The sequence below is a fragment of the Neolamprologus brichardi genome, chromosome 12 (genome assembly GCF_056152115.1).
Source record: "Neolamprologus brichardi isolate AB-2024 chromosome 12, ASM5615211v1, whole genome shotgun sequence".
In the NCBI taxonomy this organism is placed as follows: Eukaryota; Metazoa; Chordata; class Actinopteri; order Cichliformes; family Cichlidae; genus Neolamprologus; species Neolamprologus brichardi.
Genome location: NC_142115.1, coordinates 27514358 through 27538768, shown reverse-complemented (window position 1 = coordinate 27538768; position 24411 = coordinate 27514358). Strand labels below are relative to the sequence as shown.

The 24411-nt window shown below is 40.4% G+C and overlaps 2 protein-coding genes across 3 annotated transcripts; one reads left to right on the top strand and one right to left on the bottom strand.

The window, feature by feature from the left end:
• Positions 1-422: 422 nt before the first annotated feature.
• On the top strand, positions 423-2201 carry cldn5a (claudin 5a). Its single transcript, XM_006789934.3, has one exon. It carries the CDS (start codon positions 686-688, stop codon positions 1334-1336), a length of 651 nt encoding a protein of 216 aa, XP_006789997.1. The 5' UTR covers positions 423-685; the 3' UTR covers positions 1337-2201.
• A 14492-nt stretch (positions 2202-16693) lies between these two features.
• cdc45 (CDC45 cell division cycle 45 homolog (S. cerevisiae)) lies at positions 16694-23946 on the bottom strand. Of its 2 annotated transcripts, XM_006789933.3 has the most exons (18): positions 23741-23946; positions 23571-23630; positions 23088-23180; positions 22710-22847; positions 21530-21676; positions 21375-21433; positions 21241-21289; positions 21084-21145; positions 20939-20989; positions 19326-19445; positions 19082-19213; positions 18892-18990; positions 18650-18811; positions 18411-18549; positions 18246-18329; positions 18016-18134; positions 17418-17494; positions 16694-17036 (listed from the first exon to the last, which is right to left on the bottom strand). In XM_006789933.3, the coding sequence occupies exons 1-18, from the start codon at positions 23789-23791 to the stop codon at positions 16972-16974; spliced, it is 1707 nt and encodes a 568-aa protein (XP_006789996.2). In that variant the 5' UTR covers positions 23792-23946; the 3' UTR covers positions 16694-16971. The 2 variants fall into 2 exon arrangements, with proteins under 2 accessions (XP_006789996.2, XP_035763229.2); XM_035907336.2 differs by lacking the exon at positions 18892-18990.
• Between the last annotated feature and the right edge of the window lie 465 nt (positions 23947-24411).

Genomic DNA, 24411 nt, shown 5'->3' with positions numbered 1-24411 from the left:
TGTAGAGTCTAAAAAAATGCTTCAAAGATAAGTGGACATATTTAAAAATCAGATTTGTACTTCTTTTCTGACTAATGGGTTAGACAAATATAATATTCCTATGAGAATAGGTGTGAAATGATAATTATACCCAACAGACAAGTTGCATTATCCTCCATGTCTGAAGAATCAATAGCAAGTGCCGTGATTCATCACACCACTGCACTTCAGCTGTTCCACAACGTTAACGCGCACACAGAGGTCTGCCATAAAATCTCTTCACCCCTCTCCCGCCCCCTCTATTCATTGTAAATAACTGTTCAAAAGCACAATGCGCTCTGGACCGCTTTATTCAGTCGGTCAACTTCCCTGCGCTTTCATTGGTCCCTTGAGGATGCGGACACAGCGGATTGGAGGAAAGTTTCTCTCCGAGTCCACACACCCCCACCTCGCAGATATTCGTGGTCCGGTGCGACTGTGATTCCAGTTGTTTTCACATCCCCTCGCTAACAAAGAGACTGGGAGCTGCTGCCTTACATCTCTGCGTAAACGTAACGAGTGATGCGAGACTAACGACTCACCCTCCTGTATCGAGTTGAGAAGGAAGAAGACAAAAGCGAAAACCGCACTTTGCTTTCAAGGAGAGAAACAAGCGGAGAGTTTAAGCACCTTCACGCGGACCTGACTGAACATAACAAGAGTGAAAATGGTGTCGGCCGGACTGGAGATTTTGGGACTTTCCATGTGCGTAATTGGCTCGCTCCTGGTCATGGTTGCGTGCGGGTTACCTATGTGGAAGGTGACGGCTTTCATCGAAGCCAACATCGTGGTGGCTCAAACGCTCTGGGACGGCTTGTGGATGTCGTGTGTGGTGCAGAGCACGGGGCAGATGCAGTGCAAGGTGCACGACTCCGTCCTCGCTCTCTCCCACGACCTGCAGGCGGCCAGAGCGCTCACCATCATCTCCTCCGTGATGGGAGTGCTGGGTCTCATGGTTGTGATTGCGGGGGCACAGTGCACCAACTGTATCCGCACTGAGTACGTCAAAGCTCGGGTGGTGAACGCCGGTGGGGTGATCTACATCCTCAGTGGCCTGTTTGTGCTCGTGCCCCTTTGCTGGATGGCAAACAACATTATATCGGACTTTTACAACCCGCAGGTGCCCGCATCCAAGAAGAGGGAGATCGGCGCTGCGCTCTACATCGGCTGGGCGGCCACAGCGCTGCTGCTGATCGGAGGAGCGCTGCTGTGCTGCTCCTGTCCTTCCAGCGGGAACTCGGGATATTCAGTAAAATACGCACAGACCAAAAGAGCCGCCACGCAGAACGGGGACTATGACAAGAGGAATTATGTGTAGCTATGTGGCTCCCAGGAGGTGACGCCTAATAGTGAACCTGCCGCTTTTGAAAAAACTGTTTTTTACGGACTTTATCTTTGCACCAGCAGTTTGTTTGTTTTTTTCATAAATTTGAACTTTGAAAATCAGTGGAACCACCTCTATTGTTTTTACACTGGCCCTTCAATACGCTCGGACCACGTCCTTTATGTGTCTGTCTACAGGAGATTAAACAAAGACTATCAACTACAGGAGGTAGCTCACGACGTATATAAAAAAAGAGTATCTTTCTTAGGTACCAGCTTTGTAAATTCTCGAAATTATTAGTATTTTGAATTGTTTACTGCTGTAACTACATGTTGTTGTTGTTGTTGTTTTTTTCTTTTATTGAGGAACTCTAGCCACCGAAAAATGTAGGCTGTTCTTTTGCCTTGATGTGCATTGTCAGCACAACCTTGTACAGTAACTGAGAATGTTTGCACTCCCACGCGTTCAAAGACCAGTTTCCTTTAGGGGGACAATTGACAACAATGTCAAAGTAAAATGTTGTGTCAAAGCCCTCATAAATCTCAGATAAGCTTTTGTTTTGCTCAGAAGTTAATAAGAGGGGGGTGGCTTTGAGGCTTGCTCTTATTTTGGACCTGTAGATTCTGGAGATTTGGCCTATATGTGACATGAAAATGTGCAACAGATGCAGTGTAGGCTACAGTCTCGAGAACCTGCAACTTTTCCCTTCATTGCAGGAAGTCTTTTGTTTTTTCACAATTTCCAGAAATAAACTTTGTTTTCTGTTATTGATGTTTGATGTAATGATTCCATATTCATGTATCTGAAGATGCAATACTGTTTCATTTTATTAAGATTAAACTGAATATATTGTATATAATCCTCATTTGAAGTGTTTTTTTAGTGCTAAAGTCTGAGTTATGATGGTCTGCAGGGGCAGGAGTGCCCTCCATAGCTGTGTGTAAGACTTGCCATTCCCATCATGAATCCATAAACCAACCCCCACGGCGGGAGAAAGTATTTTGGTTAGCCATAGAAATCCAGATGACAATACCCATTCAGCCAGAGTGGGGCTCTGCTGTTCAACTCACAATACCCCCACCCCCCTTCAGACCACCTCCCCTCCCCTCCTCATCCGCAGTCAGTGAAAGACGTTCAAATTAAAGCTGTGGAGAAGCTGCTGCAATCGTTGTCCTGCAAGTCACTCCATTCATTCATTCATAAGTCTTCACATCTTCTTCCACCGAGGTGCTAAGATAGGCAGGCTCCATGACAAATTGGTACAGAGCAATTTGTTTACTTACTTCACAGGCGAGGAATTTACTCAAAACACTGGGGATTACTTTGGTATATTAAGGTAATGAAGTTACAGTCCGATTTAAACAGTGGGAACAACAGGGGAAAAATACACAAGATATTCCAATAACAGCTCTCTGATTTAGAACTGTGACTGGATTACAGAAGCTTATGCATACTTGTTTTGCTGGTGACTTACGAATCTTAGCAGGTCATATGCCCTCTTAAAAGTTCAAAATATGGCCACGCAGAGAGGCTGCATACAGTCAGGATATAGGGCGATCAGTGGACCTCTAGTAACACACATAAGAAATACTTCATGGTAGATTAAAATCATCATCAGAAACTCAGGGTGCCCACAATTGTAAGTTGAATATGCAGTTAAGAAAACAACAAAGGTTTCACTGAGACTGCAGCAAGTTTCCAGCATGTTCAACCATATCACAAGGTCCTCATCTATAAGTTTGATAAAATATTTCCATTTCAAGGTCTACTTACTTGCATTTTCTGAAAGATATGAAAAAAGCACAAGTTCAATTGGAAACGGATAAAAAAAAAAACTGCTCATCGATTGGACACAGGAGGGCAGAGTGTTGCAAAGAGAGCGGGGGCTCACACTTGCAAAGGCTCTGTCATGTTTAGTTTTTACTCTTGATCCCAAGTCCTGATCAACACCTGAGAGTCCCGGTGAGGTGTGCAAAAGTGGGTGCTTCATCATGCAGACTCCCAAAGAGGAACGCCTAAGCTTTGAATTGGATTCTGGAGCCAGTGCAGTGAGATCGGCAGAGGTGTGATGTGAGGAGCTGAAGGATGGAGGAGCTGGTAAGGAGCTTTGCAGCAGCATTTTGTATGAGTGCTAGACAACCCAAGGAGAAGGCAGTGAGCTGCAGTAGTCAAGGTGAGAGGAAATAAAAGCAGGAATAACAAACTCCATTTCACATTTAGATATAATAGGACTGCATTTGTGAAATTAGTCAACTGTTAACATCAGAATTCAGTGAAAACTCCCCATAAAACGTCACTCCAAGATCTCTGATAGCTGGTTTGAGATCACCAAAATTACTTTTTTCCCAAACGGTAAATGGTACAGCTTTTATTTATTGATGTCAGACTGAATCAATAAATAAAATTCTTTATTTATTCTTTATTATAGTCTAAATTCCAAATTCTTTGGAATTTAGACTATGAATCCAACAAAATGACCATGTTTTTAATGGCAACCTTTGCTTTTAGTCTAAATAATAAAATGTGAGTAATTTGTAACTTCAATAACTGTTAATCATAATTTCATGTTTACCTATAAATGCACAGGTTATCATAACCTAATCTACTTGTATTAGTTGGAATGTTGTTGCACAGTAAAACATGTTCTACTAGACAAAGTAACATAATCAGGCTAAGACTGGCTTACAGTAAGCGCTCACACTTTGTGGCCTGCATGGGTTTTCCTACACAAAGACACTCCCGGGAAGCTGCAGTGTGCTTTGCCTCAGTGAGATGTGTTTTTTTTTTCTCAGATTGTTAGTTCCACTCATCTTCACAGAGGGTGACGAAGCACAGTGTGTGTGTCTGTCTGTGTGAGTAACGGGTTAAGTGAGTGTATGTATGTGTGAGTATTGAAAGAGCTGGAATGGGGGTGCACATTTAAAAAAGGCCCTCATTTCTCTTAGGAGGGAGGCAAATAGGGCCAGCGACGTCACTCAATGGACGCTCGCCATTGTAACCAGCCAGAACCTGCAGTTGCCTGGCTACGGGAGCCTATAATGTGGTGGTATGGATGAGCCTAATAAAAGGCCTGGCTAGCAGACATTCCAGTAACTATGGACACACACACACACGCGCGCACATACAACCACACACACACACACATGCACACACACAAATATACGCACAGCCTATCCACAGCAGTCTGGAAGATGAAGGAGGGATTTACTTAAAGCCTTTAATGGTCACTGCAAAAATGGCTGAGACAGCAAAAGCATATTTTCTTCATTGTGTTTCATCCAAAGAGCAAATGTTGCCATATGTTTTGAAACATGCACACAAACAAACACATGCGAAACGGATGACACAGCACACAGAGAACAACTAAACTTGACCTCCGAGTGAGCGAGAGGCCATACAGTTAAGGCCGTGTCAAAAGGCGATCAGATTGATTGCTGATTTCAGATTTGTGTCACGAATGAGAGACGTGTGTTTTTTCAGGGTTGAGTTAAGAAGTCGACTCTCATGGCTTGAACCTTGACCTCTGGAGCTGGTCACGGGTCAGGCTGCAGATCGGCTCCCTCCACTGATCAGGCATGATCTAATCGAAGCCGAGCCTCAAACTTCGGATCAGGGTCACAACCCTCAGTCTGAGCTCCTCACACCAGCTGATAACGGCTCTTGGAACGATTGGTCACTTTAAAACTTAACATTACAGGACAATGATATTACAAAGCCTCTAAAGCAGCGTAAACGAGTCACAAAACAAGAGAACTGAGTAATGCTTTTACTGACTGAGTAAGACTTGCACCAGAGCCAGCAGGTGCATACAATCTACAGACCTCCCAGCTGGACACAGCTTACTCACAGACAGCAAAGCCAAGAGTCTGCAGGTGGTTAAACGTGGAGGACAAATGTGGCTTTGTACATAGAGTTAAAGACCCCATGAGTCATTTGTTTGAGAAACAATGAGAGAGCTAGATGGAGATGGAGATCAGAAAAAACAAAACAAAACTCCACGTTCTTTCCTCCAGTGTGTCCAGAAAGTTTACAGCTTGACTCACGGCTTTTTGTCAGAGTCCAGTAGCACGACCAGGCTTCCTGTGCAGGGGGACAGCAGAACAGGAAACAGGAACAGGAAGGAACATGGAGGGTGCGGAGAGGAGGAGAAGTAGAAGTGTAATGTGTGTGTGTAGATGGAGTCCTGTGGTTTGGGTAAACTACTCCCTAGGCTTCAGTATTCACACAAACACAGGTACAGATAAATGTATGAGTTTGCATATGACAACCCTCTGTTTTATGCTAGGTTAGTGGTTTGATGCAATCCAAACATATAATTGCTCATCTGTGGGTTGCGAACAGACATTCCTCAAACATTAAAATATCCATCTGGATTATGTAAAAGTGAAGATGTTAAGTTTGTTTACTTTTTGCACTTCACAGAACAGCAAAGACATCATCACGTGTAAACAAACATCAGGTCAAATCTGGAAAATAGGGACACGTGATTTATCTTTTACCGGGAAAAGGACAAATCCCTTTATCTCTTTACCCCTTGAAAGATAACTAGAAGGAACCCTTGAAATGTTTTTTTCTGAACCTAGTGTTTCAGGCCTGCTTATTGAACAAAAAGACTGGATGTGCATCAGAAGTTAGTGTGGGTGGTCTCTGCCTATGTAGCTACCTGGAAACTACTAATGGTGGTCAAGTCACGTCTTTATTGGTAAATACTCAAAGCTCGTCATTAAGGGTACAAGGGAAATTATCAAATGTTGCTTTTATGAGGAGAATAGTTAAAAATAAATTCACCCATTTTTATACTGTAGGGGCTAAGTCCAGCATTTAAAATGAGCATATTGTATTCATTTCCTGCTTCTCTTTTAGACGAGCTTAACATGATTCAGAACTCAAAATAATCCTTTTTTTCTTGCACTGGTGCAGCCCCTGATCTCATCCTCTGCCCAAGACAAACTATTTTAGCTCCTTAATCTTTAAGGCCAGTCTCCCTTTGGAGATTTCTTTTGATTGGCTGCATGTCACAAACAGAAGGTCCTATCAAGAGAACTATGTGCTCAGAGCCACAGCATCATATACCTCAAACAGTTTGCAGAAAAATAACCTGTATGCACGTATATACAGACACATGAAAAAGAAAGTTACCACAGGACTCTATGGAGTCAAACCTACTTTGGTTCATTGAGTTTTGCAGGTATTTGTTTTTGCGCAGCTCACTTAAGATAAGCCACAATTTTTCAGTCAGGTTGAAGTCTGGACTTAATTGTATCACCTCGATTCTTTTTATTTTCAGCTGTGCTTTTATTTGGTGCTGTGCTTCTGTTGCATGATAGTCTGGGCCAAGCATTAGCTGACAGCTAATGCTGTCTGACTGACAGCTGATGAGAGGTGAAAAGTCTTCAAGGAAACTTAAAGAAGTCCAGACGCTTTTCTTTCCAAGCTCCTTAGACTACGATGATGTGGATGACTGAGAACCTTCACAGACATCAGACAGACATCATCACATATGACTTCATGATACTTTAGAATACAGAGGAGTTCACGGTCAGCTCAGTGCCTGCCAGGTGCCCATGGCCAGTGGCTGCAAAACAAGCTCAAATCATCACCCCTTCACCACCATGTTTGACCGTTGGTATGAGGTGTTTGTGCTGTTATGGTTTTCTCCAAATCCAGCACTGTGCATTATGGTCAGACATCTCTACTTGGGTCTCAGTTGTCCAAAGGACATTGTCTTGTGGTTTGTTCAGATGTTATTTTGCAAACCCTAGCTGTGCTCTCATGCAAGAGACTTTCTCCTGGCAACCCTTTTAAACCATAGCCTGTTCAGGGTTCTTGTAATCGCACCGTCATGAACATTTATTGTGCTAACTGAAGCTGGCAGGATATGAGCTGAAGCTCTTGGTTTTTTTGCAGTATCTTTGAGTACTCTGTATAAGTACTTGTATTGATACAAGTACAACGTTATTTGAAATCCCCAAACTTCTAAAACTTTTAAAATGTATCAAATATCTCAAATATCTGTAAGGAAAGGTGTATTTAAAGCCATATAGAGAATTATTTGGCTGAACCGATTTTGCAACTTAAAAAAAACACTCAAGATTTTTGTATTTTGCTCAATGTACATTTGATAAAGCTCAGATAAGGTTGTGAAAAACAGATTTAACATGTGTTATTTAATAGGTTGTTAAAATGTTCATCTACGACATAATTCAGGGATAATTCGACCTCCAAATTCTATTGATGCGTTTACTTTATTGGTAATATTTAAATCCTTATGTATACATCATGTAAAAACTATGTTGACAGCTCTCCCATTTTAAACAGGAATACTGTGGCATGTTTGAGAAATCAGAAGATGCATTATGTAGGTCTATAAATATCACATTCTACTGGACAAGAACTTTCAGTAACTATTACCTGCTGGTAAATGTATGATAAAGTGAATTATTCTTTCAAATCTGTATTTGCTTGATGTGTTAACAAGCAACAGGTTCATCATATCAATTAAAAATATGTCACAGATTATTTCCACTTACCACCCCGAAAAAGCATCTAAACCTTTAAACCTTTAACGCTTCAAATCTCAACATTTACAAAAAGGCATGCCAAATATTTAATCTCACTTTCCCAAAAATGACACAATATTTAGATTTTCATGTATAATTTAAGACAAGCCAACAACATTTCTACAGCGAGTGTTTTCTTAAAAGTGCGATAAACAGAGAGCACAGGGATGGTTGTATCTCAAAAATATGAGCGGGGAGAAATTCAAACAGGGAGTCTCTACTCCTTCCATGCCAGTCTGAGTGAGATCATGTTTCGGTATATCTTCAGATGGACATTTTAAATACCTGGACACATAAAAACTTCATCGCACACATATACAAGTGGGTACGATGGATGAGTTAAAGTAGTGAATGGCAACAATCTGCTGAGATGAAGAGGAGTGCTGGCAGCATGAGGAATGTCTGGGTGTGATCAGGAGACATTTCTGATTTGGCATGGTTAGCAAAACGTATGTTATGTCACCACCAGCACTGTTTATTACTCCTGTTGCTATAAAGGGCTGCGATACAGGCAGTACTTTAACTTTGGCTTCTATTTGGACTCCCGTTCAAACATAGGATATGGCAATCAGTGGTTTAGTAAACAAACACTATCTAAACCACGTACACAAACAGGATCAGGATTTAGATGCACAAAGTGTATTGTTTCTGCACTAATTACATCTTGCAGGAAAACTTGGGACTCTTGAAAAGAAAAAAAACCTGAATTTGATATGTGGAAAAATTAAAGGTAGAACAAGGAAACTCATGTTAGTGTGTGTTTTGTTTTTGTCTTTCTCTTCCTGAGCTTTCTGTCTGTGTTCAGGGGACCATAGGTTATTTTGAAGAAAGAAAGTTGTTCTGCTTGTTATCCATTAAAGGGTGTCCTGCATGACTGAGCCACCCACCACAGGAAATGGCAAAAAAAAAGACACTCTCATCACACCCGACTGTGTTTGAGCCTGCCCTCCTTCCTTCAGTGTTTCTGCTTGACATCCCAGTGTGCAAACACACAAATGTAACAGGAATGTCATGCCGATTAGGGTTTTCTACACAATGCTAAAAAACATCCTGTGGAAAGCATATTTATACATAAACAGACCTTGTATTAGTGCAGTTATCATGGTTATAGTCTAGATTGGTTACATTATTGTCCACAAGTCTTGAGACATCACTCATTTCTTTATATTTTGCTTGGAAAATGGGTAAAGGTGCATACATAGAAATACAGTATATAAAGCAGAGTTTCAATTCTAACGAGCTTAAAAGTCAATATTAAAAGTATGACCAGCAAGTTCTTTAACACAGCCGGCACTCTCTTAGGTAAGCTATCTGCAGGCTTCTTGAAGGACGTTCAAGGCTCTTCTTCTTTGGCAGCCTTTTCATTCTCTGTCAAGTTGATCCCACACTGCTTTAATAATGTTGAGGTCGAGGCTCCGAGGAGGCCAGTCCACAACTGATAGTGCTCCAGTGTGTGTGTTTTTTATCCAGGTGTGTTTTAGTTGCATTGGCAGTGTTTTGAGAACATTGCCATACTGAAAAATTAGGCGGTTTCCAACCAGACCCTTTTCAAATAATACTGCGTGGTGGACAAAAAGCAACCTTTTTCTTTCTGCATTCATAATTCCATCAATTTTGACAACATCCACCACTGGCCTCAAAACATGACAGACACTTCATCGTGATTTACAGATGGCTGCAGACACTCATGTTGTGCCTCTCTCTTGACCTCTTCTGTTCACACTAACAGAAATGTGATCCAAAAATTTCAAAATGTCATCACTCCGTAAGGCCTGTTTTCATTGAGATTCAGTCCACTTCTTGTGTAATTTGGCATTCCTCAACCTTTTCTCCAGCTCCATCTTCCTTAGTTATTTGAATCATTTCTGATGAGGATTCAGTAAACAGTAGACTGATCAACTGAAGGCCCAGAAGCACCTCTCAGGCCCTGCGTCATATCTTTGCTGCTAATCTCTTTTGCTTGAAAGCATTTTAAAACAAAAGAGAACAGACCAATTCAGGAAATAACACCGCCAACTGTGAGAGGGTTTGAAGAGGTTAAAGGTCGTAGGGGTTAGGGATCATTAAGGGCAGCTGTGGGCTGACAGGGTGAGACGAAAGCAGCAGAAGCAGTGCAGGAAATAAAGGTTTTAAGGTGATAATATTTGTACTGTTGAGTTTGTGTAAAAAGTTCGTATAGGACTGTGGATCTTGATCTGCTCACAGCATGACGGAGAGACTCTAAGTCTCTGGCTGTCCAGAGGTTTGTCAAAGACAGAGAAGGAACAGGAGTAAAAACAGCTGGTGCTCATTTTTTTATGGATTTTGATGAATGTGCAAATTTCTGAGAGTTTATTTCAAGAAAGGACACGAGCATGTAAGTAATTAATGAAACAACATTTTGTTGTTCTATAGGTTGTCATTGTTAGAAAGACTAACTACTCAGCTGTGCCGTGGCACTAGATAAAAAGTCTGATTAACCAAAGTAATTAGAATTTGCTAGGACCAGGAATGCCTATACATCAAGCGGACCAATAAATGAATGGAGAAGGCCAACACAACCAGAGCCAGTGGTATTTGTGTACATGTCAGCAGATAAGAAAGAAGTATGAGTGCAGAAATGTCAAACACACTAAAAATTGTGCAGTTAGCAATGTTTATGTGTGTTACTGATATGTGTATGTAACGGATTATGTGAATTAATGGAGTTTTTAAATGTAGATCATAACAGTGTATCATAAAAGTCAGAAAATACTGTATCAGCCCCCCCACCCCACCCCTCTCCCATCACCCACATCATTACTCCACCGACATCCCACAAAGCCCCACTAAGCAGCTCAGTCCTGTTGAGGCAACAGTACTGTTTGTGTGAAGCCTTGAAAAATCTCTTCTGCACATTTACACATTGACTGTATGGTCCTGCCTTTGGGGAGCTGTTTTCCTCAGTGTGTGTGTGTGTCTGGTCTGTAACGTGCCACATTCCTCGTATGCAGAGCAGCGTAAAGGGCAGTGGCCCCACTTTACCAGAGGTGCAAGAGGGGGGTGGTGGAGAGCAAAGTGATTGATGGCTGAGGGGGAGAAGGCCAAACAGGTGGATGTGCCGCGGGAACATCCTGTGAGCAGATCTCGTTATTTGCAACGTTGTCATGTCTCCATCCTTGTGACAACATATAAATAACAATGTATAAATGTATAACAAACAACAGAGAAAGGTGCTAGCAATTTATAATAAAGCCCATGATGTATTGTGTAATTTCCTGGAAATTACCATCTGGTTTTTCTGAATTAGGGCGCAGTTTACAGCAGCTTCAAATACTGATTTAGTTGCACAGCAGAACAAGGAGGGTAAAAACAGGAGGTTTCAAAAAGATAGAAGAAACAAATTATACTGTAAATATTTTAGTAACTTTGGGGTATTTTCTTACTTTCAGGTGCAAGGCTTATATTATTGAGTAACCTAACCTGCCCAGCTTACATTGTAATTAAACAAATACATACATATTTGGAGAACTGAATTTTTTGTGCGAATGAAAATCAGAGCAACTGAAATGATTAAAAATAGACAATTTAAATTCAAATATAAAGTCATTTTAATTCAATATCAGGTGGCACCAAACATGTTTAATTACAATGCAAAACTATGAGGTCAGGCAACTCAGTGATACACCCCATGCCCCTAAAAGTGCAGTGTAATTACAGTGCAAGAAAAGAGGTGTTGATGGAGGCTACTTGTTAATACAGCCCGGTCCCCAAAACGTACTGTGGAATTATAATGCAACATGAGGATGTTATTCTACTTGAAAATATAACACGGGCAGCAAAAATGTGTCTGTAATTACAATGTAATATAGAACGTTGGGCTACTTTATAATAAAGTCTGCATGTTTTTAATAAATCCTGTGTAAATACAATGTAAAATAGGGTGGTTAGACTACTCTATGTTACAATTCATGCCCCTAATAATACTTTGTAATTATTTTTCAAGTTGGGGAGGTTAGGCTATGCAGAAATAAGGTCTTCAAACTTACAATCCTGAGTAATTACAGTGTAAAACTGGAAGGTTAAATTACTCAGTAATACAGCCTGCAACCCTAGAAATGCAGTATAATTACAGTGTAACACAGAGAAACCTTCTTTCCTCTAAAACACCTCGAAGTTGATAATTACGGGATATACTTATATGTACTTATAATGTACCCATTTTCCTCAAAAACAACATTACTTTTCAAAATGTAAATTCAGTTTTTGTGGTTGAATTTCAATGCAGACACGCATCAGGACTGCCTGTAATATGGACATCAAAATAATATATAATTATAATGAGATGGGGGAGTTTATGCTTCCCAGTGTTGGGAAGGTTACTTTTAAAATGTATTCCATTACAGAATACAGAATACATGCCCCAAAATGTATTCTGTAACGTATTCTGTTACGTTACTCAATGAGAGTAACGTATTCTGAATACTTTGGATTACTTAATATATTATCATGCTGTTTACAACTACATGAATGTACTATTGCTGTGATTTATTACTGTTACTGAAGGTCCGCGGCTCCGAACCGTAGTAAAGGGACCTCTGGCTAATACGGTGGATTCCATGTCGGGCTCGTAGCCGAAAACTAGCTTTACTTTGTTCTCTGGGTCAACTTTGCTAGCAAGAGACAGAGAGAGGCGTTGAAAGGCTGCTCCAACGGAACTTATTGTTTTTGGAGGAAAACACGAACACGGTGTACAGTCGAGTCTTAATAGCTTACTTACAACTGGGCTCGTCAGGCACTCTTCTTGGCTGCAGTGGTTATTATTATATTTACATGCTTCCAGCTCCCGTTTTTGTTCGATGACAGCTCATACTTTTTCCTTTTTCTCCCTCCCTCGCTCACAGACACATAACGGGTATGGCAGTCCATTCTCCTTGCAGCACGGACTACACTGCCTATGATGCTACATTCTTTAGAGCTATACCTGTAGCATTCTGCCTATTAGCTTAGCACAACAACAACAAAAAGGCCTCTCTCACCCAGGAAACACGCAGAGAGAAAGAGAGCGTAACCCTGTAACCATGGCAACCGTAACGCTGCCGCCTGGAACGACAGAACGTAGCTGTCAAACAAAACCCAAACAGTCCTGACCCGCCACAATATGAAACAGGGAAGTACCGCCATGTAATCCATTTATTTCAACAAAGTAACTGTATTCTAAATACCACCTTTTTAAACGGTAACTGTAACGGAATACAGTTACTCATATTTTGTATTTTAAATACGTAACGGCGGTACATGTATTCCGTTACTCCCCAACACTGATGCTTCCTAATATTATTGTAAAAAAAAATGATAAAAAAAATACCACAAATTTACAGGCTACTTAAAGATACATCAAATCTAATTAGTTTATTTTAAAAAATAAACATACAATGGTTCCCCTCGTCTTCTCATCTTCTACTGTATCTAAAGATAATTATTTTTTGGTACAAAAGAATTATAGGTACTCTTACATGGAAACGTTTTTGGAAATTTCTGTTCTACTAAAACGTACAGGTCTTCTTTAAACATGTTAATTACCCAGCAATAAATAAATAAATAAATAAACTCAAAGACAGCGGTGGAAGCAGAAAGGCTGCTGAGGCAATTTATGATAATTACATCTCTTAAAATAAACTACTCTGCTTCCTCAGTTACAGTTTGTAACATTATTTCTTCTGGATAACATCACTCTGCTGTGACTGTAAACAGTGTCATTATGGATGTAAGTAATTCTCAGCCAGCCTAGGGAAAACAGCATGACTCGCAGATCTTAAACCAAGGTGATGTGCACGCCCTCCTGACAATACCACAGTTTGCCTTAACATCCTCCACTGCAGCATGTTTCCGTCCCGCTGCTGCCACTCACTCCGGATTTTCCTGCAAAACCACCCAAACTCCCTTCACGCTGAAGTTCATGATCTTATCCTGATCCAGAAGCGATAGGCATCTAAATCACCCTGCTGGGAGCAGCTCAGGCCTTTCCCTTCCAGTGAGTCTCAAGGGCGGCAGCAAGTCACCACCAGGGGGCTTGGCCTACATTCCCAAGTGTGGGCCAAGGCTGTGCTCTCACCTTTGCCCCACATGAGCGGGCTGAGCTCAGGAGAAGATGTGAAGTTTAGTGGACCTCAATGCTTTAACTGGAAATCATAGAAATACAGTTAGAAGAGTTTTGGTGGAACCACAAGTTGTGCGTCAGCAAAACAAAAGACTGGATTGAGATGAAAAGACTGTTATCGGTTTGGATTCCTTTCTCTGACCCTTTCACTGACCACTGCCAACAGCAAACACTTTGCCAAGTCTTTGTTTCATGATACAAGACTTATGACTTCCTTATAACGCCTGGATTTTTCCGAACTGATCCCAGCAGTTTTGCAGCCCCCTGCCTCCTGCCTGCAGCTGGATGGATAACCTTCCACCAGAGGGTTTTAAAAATGCGGTAATTCCTTCTAATATGAGTGAAGTTTAAATAGCCTAGGAGTGGAAAAGGGTTCCTTAGGTAAAGCCTCAAGTCATGCACCCCAACAAACTCACTAACACTTAATAACAAGCTAATGGTGATTTATGCTGACTGTGTGGTGGCAGACTGACCTTATCTACTGCTGATGTTTTCAGGACTTCAGCCTGAAGTTTTTCATAATCATTCATATCCAAACTTTAGCTTTTCTGCTAAAGTTTGGATAGCCAGCAGACTTGGGCTGTAACCACAAGTACTGCAGGACGTGCTTGTTGATTCTAGTAATCTGTGAGGTTTGCTATATTCAAAGGATTTATTGGGCCTTTGCATAGCAAGTAATCTAAAATCCACTATATCCACCTTGTAATAAAAAGGTTGCTGGGCATGCAGGTTCTTTTTAATTTGCTCCATCTCCCTCAGAAACCATTTGTATGAAAAGCTTTAAAAGTGATTAAACTCGTACATATTTTAAATACAAAAAGCAGAAATTTCAAATATGAAAACATAAATGTATTCATTAACATTTACTTTTAGAGTTTTTAATTAAATATAATATTGTCCCTGAAACAGTAACTACTGCAGAAAAGGTTCAACTGTGCCGACTCAAGCAACATATGATACGTGACTGCATCAGATGTTAGATATTAAAAAGTGAGTTGCATACATTCAAAGTCTGCAGCGTTTTTCCAGTTCGTTGTGGTTTGTGGCCCTTTGTTTATGCACAGCTCTCACAGGTCTTACTGTAGCAGTTTGAGGTCTGGACTTTAGCCAAACCATTGCAACCTTCATTCTTTGATTTTCAGACATTCTGTTGTACAGTTGCTGCTGTGCTTGGGCTCATTGTGCTGTTTCATGACTCAGTTTGTGCCAAGCTTTAGCTGTTACACAGATGACCTCACATTTGACTTCAGAGTATGAAGGTATACAGAGAAGTTCATGGTTGACTCAGTGCCTGCCAGGTGCCCACAAGCCCAAATCATCACCCCTCCACCACTGTGCTCGACAGTTGGTACGAGTTGATTGTGCTAATATTATGTTTGGTTGTCTCCAAACATGGCCCTGTGCATGTTTGCAGTACAGCCAAACATCTTCACTTTGCTCTTACCTGTCCAAAGGACATTGTTCCACAAGTCTTTGCAAACCTAAGTCTTCCTGCCATCATTCTTTCCAGAAAGGAGGCTTTCTCCTGCGCATCTTTTCAAACAAACCATTCTTGTTCAGTCTTTTTCTAATTGTACTGTCTTGACAATTTTCCTCTTGTTAAAGCTTCTCACCTGGCCATATAACCCATCTCAGACTATTGGGCTTCTCATTCCTGATGTCTTACCTGAATGCTACAGACCATCAAACTAATACATCTCTGCTTAAGGTGTGCACAGTTAGGTACTAAAGTGCATTTGATTAGGGGCACCTGGCTGCTCCTATGGAAGCATTAACAGTAATACAGTAATATGTAAAACTTCAACACTGAAAGGTGTTAAAGTTTCACATATGATTTGAAAGTCTTTAAATTTGTAGTTTGAGTTAAATAACCACAAAATACTGCAATAGTAGAATTTTTGTTATTAGTTGGTACATCCTTTTTTTTTTTTAAACAATAATTGCCGTATTAAAGTTTTCATTATTTAACAGTTTCTTACTGTTAAATATTGGCCTGCGCTTTATTCTGACACAAACATTTTACATTTTTTTAAAAACTCTTGTTTCCTCTGTTTATGCAGTGTACACTCCCTAACTGTTGTAATATCACAAACTCAATTTATTAATATTAAAAATAAATAATGCAATGTACTGTCTGTTGACAGTCAAGTCAAAGTAAATGCTTCTTTCACTGAGAAGTGGGCATAAATAACCCGAGTCCTTGTATGTGTACTTGAACGTTAAAGCTGATTCTAAATACCAATATACCCGTCAGTCTCTGTATATACTACAACTACAATATGGCAACTAAGAACACCTTTATAAGTTCTCACTAAAATTATGCCTTGAGTTATTTAAAAATATGAGACTAAAAACTATTTTGGTATTCAAAACTGCCATTCTGGAAAATTTACGAAAAAACTTACCTCACGTAATTTTTTTGTTCATCTTCTCAAGAAAAAGAAAGCAAAGCTGGCTGGGCTTCAAAATAGACAGCTGACTTCTCTCAGGCCGCAGCGAAGCCAAGACATGTTAAAAGTTCAACAAATGACACGTGAGGAATGCGGGATTTTCTGGTCATACATTAGATAAGGTAAAAAATATTAAATACTGCAAGAGTATGAAAAAAAAAGTTAATAATGTCTGATCATATAAAAATTTAAAAAAAGCCATAAAAATCAACGCGTCTCCATTATATAAAACGATTTATTAAACATGTTTAAAATGTGAATGACTTAAAATTTCTCACATTTGGGAATAAAAGACAAATTTAAAACAACACATTTACAAAAACACTGTACAATATACACATAAAAACCACTTAAAACCTTAAAAAACAAAACCAAGGATAAAGTTCTGGTGCTGGTGACATTTTACACGCCTGACACACGTGACCAGCAGCTGATCTGTTCAAACCGAGACGGTGGGCTCAATCTGAAAACTCAGAGTCGCCCTGGGAGAGCTTCAGTTTCTCATGAAAGGAGAGTGATGAGCGCATCCAGAAACTTGCTCCTGTCCTCAGTCTTCAGTTCAATTACTGCAGAAAGAAAAACACAGATAAGAAAGAAAAACATGTCAACAGGACAAATCATCCAGCAGCGTTCTGACATCCTGGGAGGAGTTTTTCCGCTTGCGATTTTTAAAATGATGGTGAACTGGATAAATATTTTAGATGGGAATGAGCAGAATATTCTAAAATATTCTTTCACACATGAGACATGACAGATTAAAGTAAAAATCCTGAGTAACAGCATCCCAACTGACAGTTTGGGTGAGAATGGCAAGACAAACAGATTGCACATTAAACAAAGACTAGGCTGACACCTAGTGGCCACATTACAGACATGCAAGAGCAAATTCACTGACTGTCTGCACAGCAGCAAAAAAACCAAACAAAAAACACTTTACTGTTTCTTACTTGAAGTGTCGAAGTGGTCGTGAAGAGTCCTGGAGCTCGTGCTCTCTGCAGCTTTCTCAAATGCACGACCAAAGAAACTAAAAGGGCAAAAACAAACGCAGAGGAGGAAATGAGACAATGTTGTTGTATACTGGTAGAAAAATGTGAAAAGGAAATAAATAAGAGCCACTAGTTGTTATTTAAGTCCCACTGTGTCATGCTCTGAACTGGAAAATATTCACGCCTTTATTTAATTGTGTCTGAATTATTATAATTCAGCATTTGCTCGTCTTAACAGAACCTGGAACGTCTGCAGGCTGTTCAGAACGCTGCTGCAAGGCTTCTAACTTATAACTCTTCTCACATATCACATACACAGGCTCACCATTAACCTCAGAGACCACTTGAAGACTCTGGTTTTGACTTTTAGAGCATTGCATGGACAAAAATCAGCTCACATTAGTGAACTTTTATATCCGTACATCTCCAGCAGGCTCTGAGTTGTTGAGATTAAGTCCTGCCGAGATTTGTGGACTCTGATCTCTTTCAAAAAGCAGCTAATCAACTTAACCAGAGATGCAGGTTGAGAAGGAGAGAAATCATAAACTGAGAAACTTACTTCTTCTTGTCAGACGTCTCAGACTCTGGTGGGATTCCCACAACAATGACAGTTCCCTTCTCCACATCCTTGGGGGCAGCCATGACGAGCGGGAGCAGTTTGCAGCGTTTATTTCTCGTCTAATTGGCCAAGACACCGTGAGTGAAAGAGCAGAGAGACTTGAATAACTATGATTTAAGTGAACCTCCTTCTACATTGTGAATCAGTCCCGATAGCGTTCAGACACTCACCGAATGGACAAAAGCCTTCAGGAGGTACTTGCAGAGCAGCGTTAGCGCCATGGGCTTGGAGAACAGCTTCACGTCAGGTGTTCCCTACAAAGAGAGGATGTGAATAGGATATATGGCTAAATAAAATTGAAAGCATGCACATCTCAGGCATCCAAACACTCGCACCTCCATGAGGTAGCAGTAGAGGAAGGGTCCCTGCGACAGGATGAGGTTGGTGCAGATGCAGCTGGCGACCGTTTGCTGGATGGCAATCAGCTTCTTCTTCGCTAGCTCAATACCCAAATGCAGACGATCGATGTTGCTCCTGCACAGAGAAAAAAAAAAGAAAAAAAGAAGAAGACATTTTTAAAGGAAATGTGAGCAAATTAAGTCTTTGAACGGTGAACTTAGTTTCCTTTGCACACCTAGAAAGGGCATCGAGAGCCTTGATGAAGTTGTCAGTCTCGCTGTCATCTTTCTCAGCACTCTCCAGCAAGGCAGCAGTAGCGTGCACCATGTCGCTGGCCAGGAAGCGGTTCTTAAAGCCGAAGTGAACGCCAAACGTCTGGATGCGGATGTCCTTCATACTGATGAAGAGGAGAAATGGGAGTAGAACAGGGAAAAGCAGACTGGATGAGCAGTCAGTGTTTGCCATTCAAATTCATACCCGTATTTATTGGAGGACTCCTCAATGACGTCCCTCAGGTTTTCTTTGATCGACATATCCATGGAGTTAAATTTCTGACGCACTTGTTTCAGCGGCAGTCTGTAACACAAATTTTCTATAAAACAAATTCCGGCTCAACAAAAAGAGGAAGTTTGTTAACACACAAAGCATGGATTTGAAAGCACTTTACCCCATGTCTGCTAAAAACTCCTGGAGTTTCTTTTGGCCATTTAAGGTCCAGAGCTTGAAGCTGCAGGAAGTGTAACAGGAATTATAAATGCTCTCATACAGAGACCAGTGCTGGTAAAGGGTAAGACGAAGACTGAAGAGACAGTTAAGGCTCTGACTTTCAGTAATTTTCAGCAATTGTGAGGCAGAAATCCGGTGGAACATAAAGATCTGTAAAGGCAACAAGCCAGATGAGTTAAGGATACTCGTATTCAAAGGAGATCCTCATACAGTCGATGGAGAGCGAGTTCTCCTCATCCTCGTTTCGGTGGTTATGTCGGGAAACGTGTCGCTGCATAGTGGCGATGTCGGTTACATACTTCATACTAAAAAAGTAAATAAGAAGCGAGGCAGACAAAAAATAACTCAGCAGAAATATAAAAGAAAAAAAGAGAGATCAGCAGTGATTTTAAAGAACAGTTTACACAAAGTTTCCTTGTATTTATATTTCAGATAGAACCCAAAATGCAATGATTGGTAAATCTTTGAAATATTATATTTGAACAGTAAGGGTTAAAGGTAAAGTGGAAACCTGTGGTCTGAACCGTCACAATTTAAACCTCTTTTTGGATGCAGGTCACCAGCACAGTTCAGCATGAGGGGTGCAACACTGTTCGTGATATAGCCAAGTGACATATCTGTGATATCCATTATTCCTGAACAACACATCCTTCAGCTGAGGCAACATCGTCCCCATTTCAGTAAGTCAGTGCTCAAGCACATCCTGCACGAGCATGGCTCCATCGCCAGAGTCCATGTGCTGAACTTGTCTGCTTCCAGTCCAATAATATCTCCAAGAGGGCCAATTTGTTAAGCAACTGATTTCTTTTTTTATATATCAAGTAAGACAAGGAAAGCAATTTTCATGAGAATCTGCTGATGTTTTTTTTTTTTTTTAAACTTTAATATATTAAACTCAAACTGAGTCACGACACTCAAAGTGCACAGCATTGAGTCAAAATTTGGCACCTTATTTCGAGCCCTCATAACATCACAGGCGCAGAACTATGTGAAATTTTCAGACCTGAAATGCTTTAAAAAAAAATTAACATTTTTTTTTATGTCCACAAAAAAAAAAAGCACAGAAGGAATCTCGTACAGAGACAAAATATGGATAAAAAGGAGATCTTCTCCAGGGATGTCAAACTCATTTTACATCACAGGCCACAAACAGCTTACTTTGATTTTAAATGGACCTCACCAGTTAAAATTCCCCTTTGTGTCAGTGTGAAGAAATGTAACTCCACATTCAATCATTGCAATATCTCAGTGTAAGAAAATTTGTGCAATTTCAATAGTATGGCTCAGCTTTTTCTACACCCCTGATATAAAAGCCACCTGTGACACAATCCTTGTTTAGCCTTTTTGAAGTTTTGTCAGCTTGACAGACAAGTTGGTGCAGTTTTGTCTTTGGGATTATGTTATATCCCACAACACCTAAACAGCTTAAAATTGGTTCTGGACAAAAACGACATCTTGGCTTCAGATTTTTATAACTGGAGTGGGTGGTGTAAAGGAGCGTAAAAGTCAGTTTTACCCAGAAAAAAATGGGTTATGAGTGAGCTGGAAAAGAAAAGCCCCAAGAAGCATCAACCTTATGTAATTTGCAAGCCAGTAAGTTTCAAAATTTCCATAGTACAAGATGAAAACTTTGCATGCTTTCATTAAAATAAAATAAAAAAATACTCTCAGATTTTGACCGATTTAAGGTTTTAAATTGTTTGACAGCAACTGCTTTCAGCTTTTATTTACATTTTTCAGTGTCCTGAGCTTTTGGGAAATTGGTTTCTAATTGTTTTGATAATAGTTACATCCTTACTTTGTGATTTTATCATGAACCCACTGGTCTGTCAGCCCGATGATGGCCCACCTGCAAAGAAGACGCAGTGCACATCTAACAGACCGTATAAACTGTATTTCAAGATTGTTTGCCATGAAAGATGACATCTCCTCAGAAAGCTCACCACAGCATATCCTTGGTATCTTTAGTCAAAACCCACGCAAGCTCAAAAAACATCATCGCAGCCTGACAGGAAAACAAATGAAAATTCAGGAGTTCATTCAGAAATTCAGGTAACATTAATGTTCTTAGATTACTTATGTGAGGTTGTCATAACTCACCGAGGTGCCGTGATATTCATACTGCTCATAGTCAAACAGGATTTCCCTCCTGTGAAATTAATGAAAGGTAAGCATGCAGTCAACTGTTGTGCTGTGCGCAGAAAGAACCAAACTACTAAGTAAAAACACTTCACCTTCGAGCCTCCCACTCCCTCTTGGCTCGCTGCCTTTCAATTCTCCTTTCGACAGCCCCCTGCAAACACAGGACCACAGCCCCAATGTAATAGCCTTTACAGTTCACGCTACCAGTTCATCCCTGCGGGCAGCACCGACTCAGTTTAATACCTACCTCATCAAATCTTCTGCGTTTCCCAGACGGCTCTGAGCCTTCATCGCTCTCATTTCCAGAGTCTTCTCCTTCCTCATCTTCATCTCGAAAGATATCGTCATACGACGGCACGCTGAGGTCGTCATCCTGTTTGATGAGCAGCTTAATCTGTTGAGCAGAAGACAGAGTTAATGTAACGCTCACTTCCACAAACAAGTGGGAGTATTGTTAATCTTGAACTTCAGGTGCAAATAGATCATTGTTTACAGTGAAATGCATAAAGATAATGAACTATTTGATGTTTTGTACCAGATTGCAGATACAGTACAGCACAGTAACACAAGAGTACTTCCATCTGTAGTTCTGATGGGCAAAAAGGAGACTTTATCTACATATTTAAAGGCCCCTACGCTAACTTTGCCCGCTGGACATTATCAGTCACAGAAATTAAGAAAAATCTTATACCTAACTAGCTAGGCACTTCACCGGCATGCTGGAGAGAATGTGGAGCAAAAAGGGTCAATTCATGTATTTTGGACTTATTTTAACAACAAGTATTTCTAAAGTTTTGGACTTTGATACTTGTAAAGGTTTTACAATTTTTTTGTTATCTTGCCTATTCCCCTGTGGACTAAGCAATGGTGACAAACACCTTCTGAAGAGCCTGGCTCTACAGGCAAACTAGTGGTTAATATTATTAAACACACACATACCAGTGGGCAGATTATACACAGCGCCAAATAGAATTGGAGGAAATGTGTGTGTTGTTATTTGGCTCTTGAGACAAACTGATGAGACTGATGATGTGAGAAGATGTTTTTTGTTTATAAAATTCACATATACAGAACTGTCTTTTCCCCCTTCTGCTTTAAAATAATACATCAACTTGGCCCTTCTTTTTTCTTACACTCCAAACGTCTCCACTACCATGCTCACTATCAAGGTCATCATGGTTCGAAACCTCATTTTTACGTCCCCTTTAGCTGTAGGGTCGAGCATTGCATCCGCATCCTCATCAAACTTCTGCCACTGGGCTGAGTCTTACAGGCCTGACACCATCTGATCCTTCTCTTCTCAGACTTCACGCCTTGAGTGAATCCCTGTGCTACTCTGAGGCTCTGTGGGGTAGACCCTAGCCTGTGAACCTATGTGAACTTATTAGTGGGGATATAGCCCGAATTAGCAAACCACTGCACATCACCTGGGTATCATTGTAGACATTGACCACATCTACAGGCCGGTGAGTGTCACAGATGAAGAAGATGGAGTCATCATCTGGCTGCAGCATCTCAAGGAGGTCAACATTTGCTCCGCAGTTGATGAGAACAAAGTATCGAAACTGCAGCACAAAAATCAGTCAACACAATACATAAGGTTCAGTGTTTACTGTCATATATTCATGTGCAGGCTCAGAGTAGTGTACTACAAAGCTTTCCACTTCAGGTTCTCAAGCAGAAACGCATAAAAAAGCAAACGTTTCCATGGTGATCTCAAAAAGCTAAAAGCACCTTCATACTGGCTTGAAATAATGTGTTAACGTCAATCTCGCTTTGCAGCACAGCCTTCTGGTCTTATTTACCTGCTCTTTGTGTTCAAGGAAGGCAGTGCCAAGGTCCTGCCAGCCTGTAACTGGCACAAGTGTATACTGGATCTGGTCACAGTGAAACAAGGCCTAGTGAAGACACAAACAGTCAGTGTTTACATCAGCTTATAATTACTCTGAACACAGTAAAAGTCAAAAAAGCTCCATAAACTGCAACAGCACTTACTGAAACCTACTGTCAGTACTTTTAAATATTTCCAGTTAATGCATGAACAGATGGTAACCTCCCCATTATAACAATACGGTTGGGTGTCCGAAAGTCCATAATAACTGGAAGTATTTAATCAGCATGCTCTCTGTTTACCCTCTACAATGACCTTAGTTTAAGAGCGCAAATGTTCGTCATCATGCACAAAAGCCACTAGAACAAGAGAGGCAAAATAACAGTGGAAAAACAGTCAAAAACTGTGCACGGAAAGGCTACAGGAACTGCCGCTTGCTAACATTTTATTGTCTTACCTGCAGTATTTTACAGGCGCAGAGAGCGTCAATGTCTGGTGCCACCAGGAGCACGACTCTCTGTAAGTAGCACGAGAAGGTTTATAATGTAAGCGATTTCAGTTTGCGATTTCAGATGTAAAGTTTCATAGCTGCTAGGCAATGTTGGCTAATGTTAGAGTTAGCCTTACCTGGTTGGCGACAACTTCATAAAAATCCTTTCTTATGTCCGCGATGAACATTTTCAGAGATGTTAGTCGATTAAAACTATTAAAATAAGACGAGCCTAATCAAATCACCCTGAGGTGGCATAAACTGCGGGTTATTTTGGCTTGCTGTCAGGCTCGGAGCTTTGACAATACACACACAGCGATGCCGCTCTGTTCCCTGTTGGAAATGTGGCGCCAAATCCAAAGGTCACTCCCGACCAATCAGATAGAAGAAAATCAGCAACGTCAAACGCTGGAAGTCCCGCCTACCAGGTTGAGAAAACAAAGCAGTACTGGAACTAAAAAGAGCTGAAATAAAGTTATAGCTTTATTTATATTGATTTTGAAATATTTAGTAATTTATTTAAATGTCATAACGATGTTTTTATAATATGTGTAAACTCATTTAGACTTTATTAAGAACACAATATTATTTTATCATTAGTGTTTATATTACCTGAAGGGTGAATTTATAATAATATAAACAATTATAGATGGTAACCTCTACCTCTATATTTTGGAGAAAGAATTAATCAGTTTTCTGTGTGTCAGAATGATTATTTTGTTTATTCTCTGACTGCAAAGACATAGGAAAACAATTTAATAAAAAACACAAAAACCTCACAGAGTTAACTATGAGTTATCTGTACCAT

Excerpts from the sequence above, each read along its gene's own strand:
- cldn5a (XM_006789934.3), top strand. The coding sequence starts at position 686 with ATGGTGTCGGCCGGACTGGAGATTTTGGGACTTTCCATGTGCGTAATT.
- cdc45 (XM_006789933.3), bottom strand. The coding sequence starts at position 23,791 with ATGTTCATCGCGGACATAAGAAAGGATTTTTATGAAGTTGTCGCCAAC. Across the intron at positions 21,290-21,374 it reads AGGGAGTGGGAGGCTCGAAG|GAGGGAAATCCTGTTTGACT; the intron begins GTGAAGTGTTTT and ends TTAATTTCACAG. Across the intron at positions 18,991-19,081 it reads GAGTTTTTAGCAGACATGGG|ACTGCCGCTGAAACAAGTGC; the intron begins GTAAAGTGCTTT and ends TTTGTGTTACAG.